This window comes from Bombus affinis, chromosome 9, assembly GCF_024516045.1.
Source record: "Bombus affinis isolate iyBomAffi1 chromosome 9, iyBomAffi1.2, whole genome shotgun sequence".
NCBI lineage: Eukaryota > Metazoa > Arthropoda > Insecta > Hymenoptera > Apidae > Bombus > Bombus affinis.
Genome location: NC_066352.1, coordinates 4,148,520 through 4,164,125, shown reverse-complemented (window position 1 = coordinate 4,164,125; position 15,606 = coordinate 4,148,520). Strand labels below are relative to the sequence as shown.

Here is a 15,606-nt window from a genome sequence, read left to right as displayed (position 1 = left end):
TCGAATTCCTGTCGACGCTTCTCGCCGCGAACATTAGTCTTCGCGGCTCCTTTTTGGAGACGTGGCCGTTTATTTAACACAGCGTGCAACTAGTGAAATCTATCGAATAGTTGCTTCTTGGAACGAATCGAAGCGTATATAAGTATATATATCGACGCGAATATCGCTAATTATAGCGATGACTGGGCAATACCAGAGCGACGACAACTTTGTTATTGGAAACATTGTAGATTTCGCAACTGTTTAGCGAGACAAGTAACAAATCGCGTCTATAAAAAGGAAGTCAATAAAATCTAGAAACAGACTATTTATATATATAAAGTATATATAAATTATCGCTCGGAATATTCTCAGATTCCTTTCTATATGATTATATTCTCCAATTTCAGAACTATAAATTTGGTTAAGGGGATCCTCTTACGGTAATAGGAATACTTTTTATTGATACTTTTAGTGTTAATGCAAACAATCATATTCAGACAGATGTATGTTGTAGATGTAATTTAAATGTACAATCTGCCGACTCCGTACAAAGGTAGTAAGTGTTGCTTTTAATGACTAATTCATCGTTAATTAAACTTCATAGAAACCAAACCGATCAATTGCACTTTTTTCTCAGTTTCGTTATATAACTACATGATTAATATCCAATTCTTCAGAGACAAATGACTCGCCTCTATAAGTTCATCTATTGCAAACAGACGCAAATAATATTTTAAAAAGTATTGCTCGTAACACCGATGATTTTGACACCACATTCTGCTCGAATTCAAATATCTTACAAACTGACTAAAGTACTGACATACCGAATACTTCTGAATGCTTCTGAACAATATCGCTAATGATGGAATATTTGCGATCACGTAGTATTAATATAGCTATTGTCCTATTAGGTTTAAAAATTAGCGCGAAGGATTGAAAGTAGTGTAAATGAGCCGACAACAGAAAGAAACCATTTAATCACATTCTCGGAAGGATGAGCGTTGATCTGCTTAGTCCGGGGCGTCCCGTGACTCCGACAGTTTTCGTTTTTCCGCTTAACAAACCCCTGTCGGTGCGGCCCTCTCGTCCCCGCGCGCACTTTTGACGCTTCGCTTTGGAAATCCTTTGATTCCCATCTTTTCGAGGGCTCGGGAAACGTCGATGCGCCTTCGCATGAAAAGGGGTTCCTTGCAAGCCTGTCCCCTGATTGGGACGATAAAAGAGGGCCGCAGGGACCGAGCTGCGCGGGGAGGTAAAACACTAATTAGTTATCAAAGGCCGAGGAAGGGTTTGGTGACAAAATAGTAGATCCTGAAACGAGGAGCACCCTCGCTCCGCACCCCCGACAGATATACTACCATCATCAAACCCTCTAGTTTCTCTTCCTACGGACTCCCTTCTTCCTTGCTTCCTACCTCCTCCTCTTTTCCCTCCTCACCGTAGTCCCTTCTTCGTCTTTAGATACCGTCAGCTTCGTCAGTGTCTTAATACTCACGGGAGGACGGGCCTGTATTGATTTTCGAATCATTAATTCTACCTCTAATCAGAAGTTGTTGGGAGGCATTGGATGTGTGCGTGTGCACCGACGATGCACGAGTGTCTCTATAGCACATCCCTACCGCCGATATGTTCCGTAGCCAGGTATGTTTGACACGTTCTCGAACCGAGACGACGGCCTTGACGCAATATTCAGAGCTGTTTGGAAATATTGGCACGTGAGTAATCGTGTCGCAAAAAATTGCGCATAGGATTCTTAAGGACAGTGAACTGAATAAAGATCGATAGAGCATTGAGAAATTTGGGTTATTGAGTACAAACAAGGTGAACATTTCGTTAACAAGCGAACGGAGAGTGTAAAAAATACAAAGCACAATGGGTAAGATACGAAGGTTCTTAGATTTGTCTACTTATCATCGTGAAGCGTGAGAGAAAAAGCTTGTTAATTAACAAAATAATTTTACAAGTTCTCTGAGTTTTATCATCGCGTTTATTGGTTGCTAAATATCGATTATATAGAAAATTAATATAACATTTATTTGACAAGCTTGCGAATTCTTTTCAACGTTAAAATTCCTCGTAGATGTAGAACGTATAACGAAAATCGAAGAACGAAGCTGTGGCGGGACGAGAGAAGCTTTGCAGACTGGACGAGTAGTACGAACAATTAAATGGCGTGTTTCGCGCGTATGTCGACCGGCAAAAGGGGTGGCGGCGTTCTCCTCCAAGTAGCTCGGTCGTGGTGTGGGTGTCGTGAGTGGTCCAGGGAAAAGGGGGTTGACGGTTGCACGCACAGGAACTGGCCGGGCCAGGCGGCCATAAATATCGCTGCGTTCTTATATTTTCATCACGGCCATCATTAAAATTTATGTTATGATCAGAAGTGCGCGTATATATCAGAGGACGCGTTCCGGCGTTGCGGCGCGGCTAACGGCGCGCCGTTGAGGGTGGGTTACGCGGTAATATTGTAATCTATGTGTGGAAGAACGCGGGAAGAGAAACACAGGAGAGATGAAAAAGTGGCTTCAATGGCAGCCACACACCGTTGTAAGGGGGTAGTTTCCAGTCGGGGGTGGAAGAAGGGTGCCGAACGGAAACAATGACGTCTATACCAAATCCCTGTTTCTACCCTCTCCCTCGCGCTGACTGCCATTAGACTCCCGCGGCGGCCCTATAAAAATATAGCCCGTATTGTGCTCGCTCAGGTATCGATATCCTCGCAGCCACTAAAAGTCCCTGCTGTCTTCGCCACATGTATCTTCGTACAACGCAAGCCTGCGCCCGTCCACCCTGTCTCGCACTCCTTCGCCAACTATTCCTTTTCCATTTTTACCTATTATTTTGTTGCTCTTTAAACGCACATTATTCTTCTTTTCCTTAATTCAAAATTAAGCAATGCTTCGTCTTACTATGGGTCTCGAAATTTTTCTTATTCGTATAATCATACTTCTTCGTTTTGTGACTTGTAGAACAGTTAACTTATTGTATATATTTTTACCATTTCCAATGCAGTTCTTTTGTCTTTATTAACATTATTAATTTCATGATTACGGAAAGTTTTGATTAACTGATAGGACTGGTTAGACAGGTTAAAAAAGATCTCGCTTTAAAAGAAACATTTTTCGTTGCATATAGCATATATTAAAACTTCCTTATGTCGGTCTTGAATTGTTAAGATATTGTTTAAGAAAAGGAAGACGCTATGTTATAGTATCTTTACATTTCTACGCACACGTCGATCGTCTAGTTTGTAATATACCTAATAAGATGAGTTTATAAATACACGTATTTACCCTTTGTACATGATATTATATATACTCAGTTTCTCTTATTCTTCTATTAGAAACTGTAGATCCATTAGGAACTTCGACAAACCAACCAAAAATAACAACCTTGAAGTTCAAATATTAAACTACCGAACCCATTGTAATAATTTAAACACGCTTGTCTGCGCACGTACTTCGCGTTCTTCAAAAAAACGTCCATCAAACTGAATTACGCAAATTCTATATGCCAAAGACTTTCAAGCAGAGTAATTATCGGTACGACCTAATAATCAAAGAACTCGATAAAAAAGGTCCAATTTAAGAACAATGATGCAAACACGAGAAATTTTCAGCAATACTAACTGACCAACCGAATCAACCGATTAGCTGACTAATTCAAGGACCGTAATTGAAATGTTTTAACGTCGAACTGAAAGAGGAGACATTGTAGAGGAGGTTTCGATAAAAACGTCGCGATGGCGAGAGACGAACGAGGCAGATGCAGAGGCGAACGAGACGCGACGATCAGTCGGCTCAGATCACAAAGATGATTCGCTTTTAGCGTATGGCCATTGTCGTCCGTTGGACCGAGCAGAATCGAAATGGCAAACGGTAACTCGATTGGCCGGCCTGTACACGGATTGCAAATTATTTCTCCTGTGGTGGCGCGCTCATTTCGCGGCCAAACAATCGTGATCGATTCATGCAAATTCCAACAATCGCCCTGCCCACCAACCACTGTCCCTTTCGCCGATTCCGCCGTATCAAGTCCTCCATTGTCCCAACCGAAATTCGTTTTCGAGAGCGCGCCGCGATCCCCAGGAGCTTTCCGATCGGAAAAATCGGACTCTCGAAAATTCAGAGAAAATAGGTTTCCTTCTTTCTTTGCGATACGCGTTAAGCTGGTTAATTCATAGTAATGATCGTATTGTCAATCGGAACATGTATCGATTTGTTTGCGTATAATAAATGTATCGTTTTATCCTCGTGTGGTTTGCCTATTGATTTTATTTATTGAAAGATCGAGGAATTATGGTATTTTAAGTAGGACGTGGATTTGATAAGTTTTGACGTTTAATATAAAACGGAGCTATTGTTCGACTGAAAGTTAATCGAAATAAAGATTTAATAAAAGATAATATTGCTGCAAATATCTTCGATGATTAATAATTGTGCATTGCGAGTAGAAAATTTCACAAGATATTGATCGAATAGAACGAAACTAGATATCAAATAAAAAATATTTTATGTCCTTGTAATAATCAATTACTAAGCAGTAATTTCTTTCTCACGACTGCATAATTGATAATTTTTTGTAAGAAAGGAGGTATGTAGACGCAAGTAAAATCAATTGGAAAATAAAGAATAGCAAGTAGATGAATTCGTAATTTTATAGAAACCTTGTAGATTTATTATATTTTCGATGTGGATGATCTTTTGCAAATAATATAGACAAAGCTTTCTTTTCCCATTATCTTTTAATTCTTTGATGTATACAAACCATCGATAGAGCGAATGAAACCTCAATCATCGGTGAAATGAGTAAAACTGAGCATTAAGAAAGCCAATGAGACATTCACTTCTATCGTACAGGCATATAATCGTTAAACTTTCATCTTTACTAACGAGAAAGTATTTTTAAACATCAGATAGAAGCGCTCCTCTTGCCCACCTAATTTATAAAAAAAAAAAAACAAGCTCCATATTTAATTATATATCGGCGTGGTTGATATCTTTCCTCGAGAGAACGAAGATTTTTCTAAACGTGGCTGTGGTCTTTTTTCCATTCGTATTGGAAAAAGGAAGTAGACGCCGACGCTTCCTAAGAACGCCGGCTGAAAGAAATAGCCCGTTTCTCTCTTTCCGCAGCAGATGATCACCGATTTTTTCCTTACGCCCATCGTGATTTATTAGTGGATCGCGCGTGAGAAGATCTCGGGTGCTGACTCGCACGTGTGTCTGGAATTCGCCGAGGGAATGATTGCATAGAGAAAAAGAGATTAAAAATAAGTCGGGTAGCAGCTTCGACTGGCTGGTATCGCTGTGTCGCAGAAATAACGACTGATTTGGTTTTCCTAATATTCCATGTCTATCTATAATTAACTCGAAAATGAAATATAGGATAAAAATTCTATTTTTAACAATATTTATAATATTGCATCGTAATTTTCATTTGAATATTTAATGCTTCGATTTTGAATCGCACTTTCGCTGCGATTTAAAAGCATACAATTCATTCATAGCTTGTGACTTCTTCGAATAAATCGATCGCATGACTCGTTTCAACGTACGGTCCAATATAAAGGTTCTATCTGAAACGATCTATCTCGTTCCAAACCAAACACGTACTATTTGCCTCTGCCCAACATCGATCAGCTGCAACCTAAAACCCTCGAAAAATGCCCACTTGCAAACTCACTAACGGCCTGAAACAGCATCGTCAAACCTCTCGATCGTTTGCCTGCGGCCAAAACACGAGGCATCTTCGTTCGGGGCCATGATTACGCGCTGCAGGCGTATCGCGAGTCGACGAGAGACTTGAAAGAGTGGCCGTGTCTAATGATGTTTAAGAAGGGGCTTTAATTTTTCATTAGGACAACGGGGAACATCAAAGGGGTTCGTTCGTTTTTTAACCGGTGCCTCGGGGCTAGTTGCTCGGGAACTGATGGCCCCGCCATTGGCATTGTCGTCGTCGTCGTCGTCGTCGTCGTCGTTGTCGCTCTCGTCGTCGTCGTAGCGCCCGGTTTCTATCTACGAACCCTTCATCCGCCACCCCTTATCCATCGTCGTCACGATGTATTGACATTTCTTAAATATCGCTGTACGGACGCGTTCTTATTGGAAGACGTGCTCTTTGTCGCTCCCTTGCTTTTCCCTCTTTTTTTCTCTCTTTCATTCGAGTCTCTCTTCTTTCTATGTGAATGTTGAAACTGGTCCCACACGTGGGAACCTGTGCCACATGGAGTGCCGTCCTCGGCACACATGCTTCGGAGAAAAGCAAACGAAGGCGACGCGACGGTCGATGACCCTCCGAAAAGTATCTCGTTCGAGAAGAGGACCGCGTTTATTGTCCTACGATTAATGGACCTCCCAAGACTGCCGGCTACAGACGACTTCGGCCCTCGCGGTTTTCTTCGTCGCCTTCGGCCTCTTCTTTCCAACGGATTTTCGATCGTCGTAGTTGCAGCGGTTCTTGCGAACTCCGAGTACCGCCTTTGGAAAAGTTTGGAAATTTTGCACAGCGTCACTGTTTATCCATTAAAATTGAAGAAATTGTGAGAAATTGAAGGATGAAGATATTGTATAACGTGAGTGAGTGATGTGATGTGTATAAAATAAAGCATGTATTTTCTAGCGTTATTTATTTTCATTTATTGGCTTCGTTTTTCTAATTCCTATGAATTATGTAATTATAAATTTCTATGCATCTTTAGTTTGATAGAAGTTTGCTAGGAGTTTCATAGGTAATCAATAAAATTGTACTACGTACATCCATGTGTGCGTACAGTAGATATTTAAAAAGGAACGATATCATAATACAAGACAGAGCTTACCTCTTTTTGACAGTGAGTAATATATTTCTTTTAAACTGACAACTGACAAAGACTGACAAAGACTCAGCCAAACTAGAAAAATATTCTGTTACTACTGAATCGTTGAGTAGTCAATAATTTTCCATCTCGGAAAAACTTTCCGATTTTGTAGTTCATCGTAGATAGCGGCTGGAGTAAATATATTTCCAAAGATATTCGTAGCAAGATCTTCGTCGCTGATTGAAAATCGGCCGAACCAGCGAACACGCGAATATCGACGGATTCTCGAACGTCATACACCTCGGAACGAAATATTCATAGACACAGGGAAATAATGGCCGTCGCGAGACAATATATCGCAGAAATCCCTGTTCTTAGGGAGGGCCCCGAGAACGTCACATGCGCGAGCACTTCAACGGACTACTAATTCAGGCCGCGCCAATCAGCGCGCCATTTAATCAGATCGAAACAAAGAGCACTCTCATCTATTTCACTTTGCCTCCGCGTTGCGTTTCTGCAGTGGCACAAAAGTGTCCCGAACAAAGCACGAATTAGCATCGATGGTATTCTGCTCCCGTCGAAAAAAGAGGAGACCCCTGAAAGCTCCTCCGTTATGGAGGGGGCTAAAAGAGAGAGAGAGAGAGGGAGAGCGCGAGAAAAAGAGAGAGAGAGAGAGAGGGGGGGGAACAAGTAAAGAGGGGTCGAACCTCGGGTATTCTCTTTCGCGACTCGTGTGTATGCTTCGAGTGTTTCCCGCCGCATATTGCACGTAGTACCTAGCGGGACTTAGAGCCGGTCGATATCTTAATAATAAATACAAGAGGGGTTCACCCTGATGGCTGGTTGGTGTGAGATTGAAGAAGGGGGCTGTGGGGAGGTGATTGGGGGAGGTGGTGGAACGGCGCCACGGTGTATCGGTGCGGTAAAGAGAGCCTGCGCTAGATAGGGTAGCAGAGCACGACGAAGGAACAGAGCGAAAAGGTGGGGTGAGAGAGCTCGAGAGAACGAGAAGAAGGAAAGGGAGAAGGAGGGGGTGGAGATCATTCGCACCTCGAGGTGTAATGAGAAAATTTGAAATATCACGACCGTCTCCTGCCTCCTGCCACCAGCCAAAAAAATATAACACTGCCGCTAGTCATAAACGGCTGATCCAAACCCCGTGCCACCTTTCCACCACCCCCTCTGTTGCCACGCGGGAGATTATAAAGACGGCTGGTGTAAGGTATTCCTCCCTTTCTTGCCACCATATAACGCCCCGGCCCTTGGTGTTCAACCGGGCAACCGCGATTCTACATACATGTTCACAGTCCTTTGCTTACGACCACCGATCGATTTACTTCCCCGTATCGATCGACAGAAATTCTTAGGGAGAGTTTGTAGTTGTACAAATATCGGTTCGAAGGGTCACCGGATGGTTTAAAATAGATATTTCGCATATAATTCCTTTGCAGTGGAACGGAAAGCTGGATATGATTTTTCAAAGCTGTTTAATGTTTCGTTGTCTGTTTGAAATGTAATTCACGTATAATAACATATAGTGTATAAAGCGAAGCATAGTTTGGACGTATACGTTGTATAGACAGTTTCGATTTCCTATTAGCCTAAAATGCTAGCGTTACGTTCAAAAGCCATATACTTCTAAACGATTTTCAAATGTTACATTCGCATACACGTCTAACGCTTACTGGAAATTCTAGCATGACGTGTCTACATCAAAGCTCTTGCGATTACGATATACGTGGTAAGGATATCAAATATCTTTTTAGGTTTCAAGCACTGTTCGCGAATTTGTAGCAGACAGCGTTTGCAAGAAAAGCGAAAAAAATAGAATGATCGTAAAATGTTCTTGAACGTCTTGCGTAATAATCGCGATCGCGTAAAAATATTTCACGAGGATCGACTATCGAGACTTGGCCGTTGAGACTCGTGTATTTTAAAACGACGCACAATAGTCGGACATTACTGCGGCATGTCAAAGGTCAGACATAGGAAGTCGCGACTAGCTGGATCACGCGAATCTGGAAACGAAACCAAAGGCGTAGTAAAACACGTCGTAAAGGTAAACGATGCATTTCATGTTAATTAGATATTCGTTTTAGCTGCTAGTATAAATTGCTTTATTTAGCTGCTGCGGCTTTCCTTTTATTTCGAAAAAGTATAGAGGGGAATAGCGTGGCACACGATCGTTAAAATTCATTTCAATGAGAACGAGTATCATGGAAACGCCTCTAGTAACGTCTCGGCATGAATGCGTGTTTTATGGTTTAAAAGAAAAAAAAAGAAAAAAGGAAAGAACACTCGAGGTGAAAGCACGTGCGAGGTATTCGAAAATAAATTTTCAAATGAGAGAATAAATCAAAGAAGTGTATCTTGTATATCGTAGTTCGACGTCGTTACGCTCGTTTGATGTGCAAAGAGTTCCATTATAGTGATAAAGCAGATGCGTGCATACACAATTTTAATTTGATAATTGCTTAACATGTACTTATGTAGATTATGGAGAAAATTGTACGGTACACATTGTTTTTAAATGATCTGATAATGAGATAATTCATTCAAATTTGACAAGTTGTTTGCTTGTAATTATTGTACATCTGTTGTTTCTATATGGCTGATTTACATTTATTCTAATTAAGGTTCATATTGCTTCAATGAGTGATCAGTATCGCGTCTCGTTAATCTTCAATTATGAATTTTTAGAAACATTTTAATTATATGTTTAATTATATCAAAAATTGGAGTTCAATTATGTAACAGTTATAACAAATATTTGAAAAGTACTACTCGTGTATTTTCTTAATATTTTATATATAATTAATATAATAAATTACACACGGTTAATACCTCCATACTCGATAGACATAGTCAATTTTCTATTAATTACAAGAAATTGCTATCAAGGAAACACAATTTGTTTAAGAAACCTTTTTTTCGTTACATCTATCAATTATTCGAAAAATATACCTATAATACGATCAATTCTTCGCGATTGACACATTTATTACTTACAAAATCTTTTCGCGATGTCGATGTACTTTCAATGCTTCTTAACCAACTACATGTATACTTTATTTCAATCAAACCGGATTACAACAAAAAAGAACAAATTCTATATATAACCGATCGAATGGAAAAGCATAAGCCCGAAAGAATTTAGAACCGCCAGGGGATTTAAATTGAAAATAAACGATTAAAAATTAATCAAAAAAGCAGTATCGATCTCTCGCTTTTCTTTTCCTCGCGCTTCTCACAATATTCAGAGTGAAGTGATACTGGGGTGCAGGTCGCATCGAAATACACACGCATCGATCCAACCGGAATTCCCGATGCCTCTCGCGCATTAGTCAACCGTCACGAAATAAATGGTAGAAAAGAACGGGACACGCTGATGATTCGGGCCAGGGCGTAAAAATAGAAATACGCGCGGCGGGGTGGGTGCGCGAGCCGCGAGGGAGGCTGATCTATTCGGGATATTCCGCCGGCAGGGCACAAAGAATGCTCGGCGTTTGACGGGCTACGACACCGCGCGTCGCCAGCTGCGACACTCGCATGCCGTGCACTCGCAAACGTTCTCGAATCACGCTTATACGTTGGCTATACCAACATGCTACGAGTGCTCATTGACGATTGCCCGTTTCCTTTCTGAATTCCGTCAGATTACTCAAACTTGACGAAAAGATGGAGAAAATGTAGAATATGCAGATACGATGACTTTAAGTAGAATTGACTTTAAGAGACATTTAGGTAAATTTTGACTTTTCTGGACAGACGTACTTCTATTTGCGTATAGTCTATGTACGAAGATGTTTATATGTAGAAGTGCGAAGAACTTTCTATGTATACTGTACGTTTTATGCCGAGATGACTAAGAACCGTTTTATCGTTGCTTTGTATTAGGTTGTCCGAAACGTTTCTTTCGTTTTATGAGGAAATAATAAACGCACACCTTTTTTTGTTTTGTATTATTTTGTCGAATTACGTACGATCCAGTTTTTTCTGTTGAGATAAACACCGCGACATTTCACAGACTTGGTTTCACGTTTGTATAAAGGTGTACTGTTGTAAAAACCACGTTTGCAAAAGAAAGACTCTTTCCAGACAACCTAATAGATTGGGAAGTAAATTTGAGTAAAAGCAATAGTGTTTTATAAGATGTACAAGGACCATATTTGTATAATTCATTTCCTGTGAAAATGTCCATAAATTAATAAATTTTTTGCAAACTTACATTATAATATAATTGTTATTATGGTTTTGAATATAAATATGTGACAATGTAAGGCACAGAGATTGATGATAGATTTTCTTCGACGTTGATTCTTTATTTTTTCTTTATTTTTTCAACGTTCTTTATAGACATATCTACCTATCTAAATTTGAAATATTTGTCGTTATACTGGACATAAGTAACAACTTGAGCTTATGTTACTTTCTTCTTGTGCTTCTATAAACGTACTATAATATCAGGAACACTACCGCTTTCTTGCAGTCTATACTACTTACGTTCGGCTTTTGTATTACGGATCATTTCTAATCATCTAATTGCGTATAGTTTTATTAATTCCTTAGTCAACTGTCGCGAAAACGCATATCTAAAATTTGTATAAAATTCACTGCACGAAACTTGAGGATCAATTTCCATTCAAATACTTAGCAAGCTCGGGTTATATTAAAGTTACATAGCTGTATACCTATATAGGTAGTTACATTAAACTAAATCAATCGTTATATCAACGTCATTCTGAAATTATAATTTTTCCGAGGCCAATAGTAATTTAACAACAAGCCTAGAATCACAATCGTGTTGGAAAACGAACAATCATGAGTTGCGTATCGTATTTGGGAATCGTATTGAGAAAACGAGTAACCAAGAAAAAAAGAATTTTCTTATCTATAAATCTCAAATGCTGCAAGAATCGGCGACGCTTCCTTTTCTCAAGAAAAACTTAGTCGAAAACGGAAAAAGATTTGAATTACAAATGCCGTGTGGCGGCCACGAGGATACACGAAACCGTGGCCGCGAAATTACAACGAATTACGGGGCTTAATTACACGACACAGCGAAGTCTTTGAACGGGCAGAAAACGTGGAAACAAGCATTAACACGACAGAAACCGATCGATGCCCTGGTAGTTGATCCGAAAGTGCGTGACCACCCGGCCTAAAAGCAGCCCCGAAGCAGGTTCTTGCACACGCGGGCAACGTGCAATGAGCCGCGATTCCGTATATCGAATCGGTGAGTGGCGATCGATCGATGCTCAGAACGCCGTGCAACTCGGATAACCGTCAATTTGCGAAGGGGTGTAAGACGAGCGTCGGGCCCAAGACGAAACGCCTTGTCGTGATCGAAACTTCACCTCCCCTTCTCACTCTGTCAGGGTCGAAAGGCGAGTACGTAATAGGCGCTGTCTGACGATCGAACCGAACAGGCTCCTGCTTTCTATCAATCCTGCGAATTTTCTTTGTCAAGCGATGTCATAGACGAAAAACGAACGTGATCTCTGTCGCGTTGAATTATTGTATTTCGCAAAATATCTGTGTTAACGCGTTCGACTCTGATACAAGTCAGCAGTCACGGCAAAATCTGTTATATTTTTTCATTTCTTTCATATGGGAACGGATATTCAATTCTGTACACTGTCAATCAATCACATATTATTTAAATCGTTTCTGTCGTTTCGTTTTGCTATTGAATATGTGTGCTCGGTTTCCTTTTCAAATATTGAAAAAAATGTTGATAGAATGTTCGCGATGGAGATATGAAGTTGAAAGATGCGAAAGTGTACATATACGATATGCGAAACCATGCGATACATCCAAACTATAGTAGTTATAATATTTAGTGGATGAAACGTATCTTTCTTCAGGTTTCATACTTTAACGCGTATTGCCAAAGGTACGAATTTGCATGAACAAGCTCAGTGCGATCATAACGTTAGTCGTATCCCTAATGTTTTTCACGAAACTTCCTATCATCTATGAATTATGACCATACGTTCGAACAATTGTCAACGTTCAAAACCATTCTTATCCAGCTACAATTAATTCATAATACGTTGTACAGGTGGAAGAAAAGGGACGTTTCGCGTCTCCTTATTTTCCACGTTAATATCGGCTGCGACAATGGAACATTTAATGGCAATATTTCATAGGCAATCTATTAGAAATCAACGATCGTTGAAGCAATCATATCGATTGATACGAAGGAGGAAGAGAATCAAGGAGGAAGCATCTGAAAGCCTTGAAATGAATCGAAAGAGCGGAAGAACTGCTCGAGTTTCCCGTAATCCCATAACTTAAATTTCTTAACAGCCGATTGTTGATAGAACAACGACAAAAGCAACGTCGTTAGGAACGTTCAAAGAAGCCATTATCTTCCAACGACTTCCGCCGCTAATGTGACGATCGCGGACGGACGATCTTTATCGGCGATCTTCTCGATCCTCTTCATCAGCCTTATATAGCTACGCTGACGTTGCTCCCCCACTTTTCCAAACGACTCGTGACAAATACACAGGATGAGCCTCGACAGCCTATCGATACTTCGTCCGCCATTCCGATGAACGTGCATCGTGCACTCGGATATGTATTTATGCTTCCCGTATCATTTCGTAATTATCGATAACATCGTCAAGGCTTTTTGCAGGAAACAATGGGTCATTACTATAGCTGTCTCGTACTTCGTCTCGACGACCACTGTCTCTCTTTTTGTCGTTTCGATGTCGGCTACTGTGGTCGTCTTCCTTTTTTCTTTTTACGATCTTCTCTCTTTAATAGTCGAACCACCGGATGACTAGTGGATGTACATTTCGATTGTTCGAAATTTTCGTTTACGACTTTACGCTGCGAAACGCTTTTCATATTCAACTTTGAACGTTTAGGATATATCTACTATCCTTTTTTTTTTTCTTTTCTTTTTATATATGAAGTTGAAAATATCTTATTTCTACTATTTCTACGTGTCACACGACAGAATATTTGAATTATTTACGTTAACCTTCCGATCAATAGCTACTAGTACCATAAATGAAATGTAGGATTTGTATACCGCGATAAATGGGAAATTATGGTAAATGAGATCGCGAAGGCTAATATTTTGGAATAATATATAATTATTTGTAATTCATCGATAAGTGGTAACGCCGGATATCGGAAATATTCTACGATCGTCGGCCAAAGTTTTAGTATAGAAATTGACATCTCTAACAGTTGTGTAGAATCCATTTCTATACACAGGTTGCATTCGATATTCTCTTATAACTTTGTAATCTGTATTATGTTTCCTTATAAATCTGTGCACTATACTCCTACCGTTCGGCTGGAAATATCAGAAGTATCTTGCATAATCATAGAATTAGAAATTAACCGACGTGAAGTACAATTTTAGTCCTTGTAGACATAGATGCAACGTAACATACTTTGAATGCAAATGTGACAATGAATTTCCGGACGAATAAATTCCTACGTCCTCGATACAGTAAATTCAGGTAACGGATCGTTGAAAAAAGATGCGTTCACTTGCCAGTATATCGACAACGATTGAATGCAATTGGCTTCATGAAGAAAGAAAAATATGGAAAGAGAAAAAAGTCGAACTCGTACGCTCCAAGCGAATTATAGGAAATATATGCGGGTCGTGAACGAGCATGTTATAGGATGGTCGTATGCACGATTCCGTGTTGTCGTACAATTTCAAATCGAAGAGAAGTTAGCGTCGGTGTTTCGCGGAACGATCGATCGATGCCTCGATGCATCGAGTAAAAACTGACGTGGACTTGTTGCCTATTAGTCCACGCGGCCTTCTCGATATTTTACCGAATTCGCAATTACTTTAATTGCTTCCAGATGTCAATTAATGACTTTAGCATATGCCGTTGCTGTACAGATTGGCCGAATAGACGAAGCACTGGAGTGGGATCAGGACGCATGTGTTTGCCATTACGACACCGCGATGATTTTATCATCTTTGAGAACGTTTCCGTGATTCCTCTTTAGCCTTCTAGTGTTACTCGTATCGAAAATATATCGATATTCAACAAGCTAAAAATACGAACTCGTAGTAGTTATTATTAGAAAAACATGTTTCTACTCCTACATTTTACAGAAGCTCATACAGTGTCCTAAGAATATATCTTTATATCTAAATCTCTAAAATTTGTATGAGTACTTATGAATTGATAGTGATTGAATTAAACGAAATAAATATAGCTCATGTGTCGATTAATTATTTGCCAAGTATTTCCAGCAAGATTCGCGAAATAGTAAATTTAGACACTAATTTCAACTTATCCCAAACCCTCTATGAATAGGTAATTTGATTAATCGACAGAATTCCATTTGTGTATATATTTGTCGTAGCATGACAAAATAGCGTACTAAGAAGATGGTTAAAAATTCTTTTATCGAGATTAAACCAATTAAACTACATATATTTGTTTTCAAATCGGTTTCCTAAATAATTTCTTTCTCTTAGTTAAACTATCCTTGTGGCAAGCCGGTGATACCAATTTTAATTACACATTGAGTAGAAATTAAATAATCGTACGTAAGGGCAGAGGTTTTAATTTGCTGTTTGATTTGATTGCAGAGGGCGACATTGGCGGAAAAGGAAGTTTCTGCATTGAAGGAGCAACTTGCCGCGGCAAATGATGGGAATTCGAAGACTGAGGGACATAAATTGTCTCAGACTCCACAGGCAAGTGATCAGCAGCAGGTACACGATGCCAGCAATCCTAGGAGGACGCCGAACAGCAACCTGGAACAGGAACTGCAAGCGAAGGACAAAGAGGTGAGTCTCGTATTTTAAGGTTCCTAAAGTTTCCCTGCAT

At 39.9% G+C, this 15,606-nt stretch overlaps 1 protein-coding gene across 6 annotated transcripts in view; it reads left to right on the top strand.

Moving 5' to 3' along the window:
- LOC126920433 (homeobox protein cut) overlaps positions 1 to 15,606 on the top strand; it is a 168,468-nt gene that overhangs the window by 62,216 nt on the left and 90,646 nt on the right. For 5 of the 6 annotated variants that reach the window (XM_050730784.1, XM_050730781.1, XM_050730783.1 and 2 more), the window contains exon 3: positions 15,366 to 15,566. The exons of the other annotated variant lie outside the window; for it this stretch is intronic. In XM_050730784.1, coding sequence (XP_050586741.1) covers positions 15,366 to 15,566 — 201 coding nt within the window. The remainder of the gene's footprint in view (positions 1 to 15,365; positions 15,567 to 15,606) is intronic. 6 annotated transcript variants of the gene reach the window in all.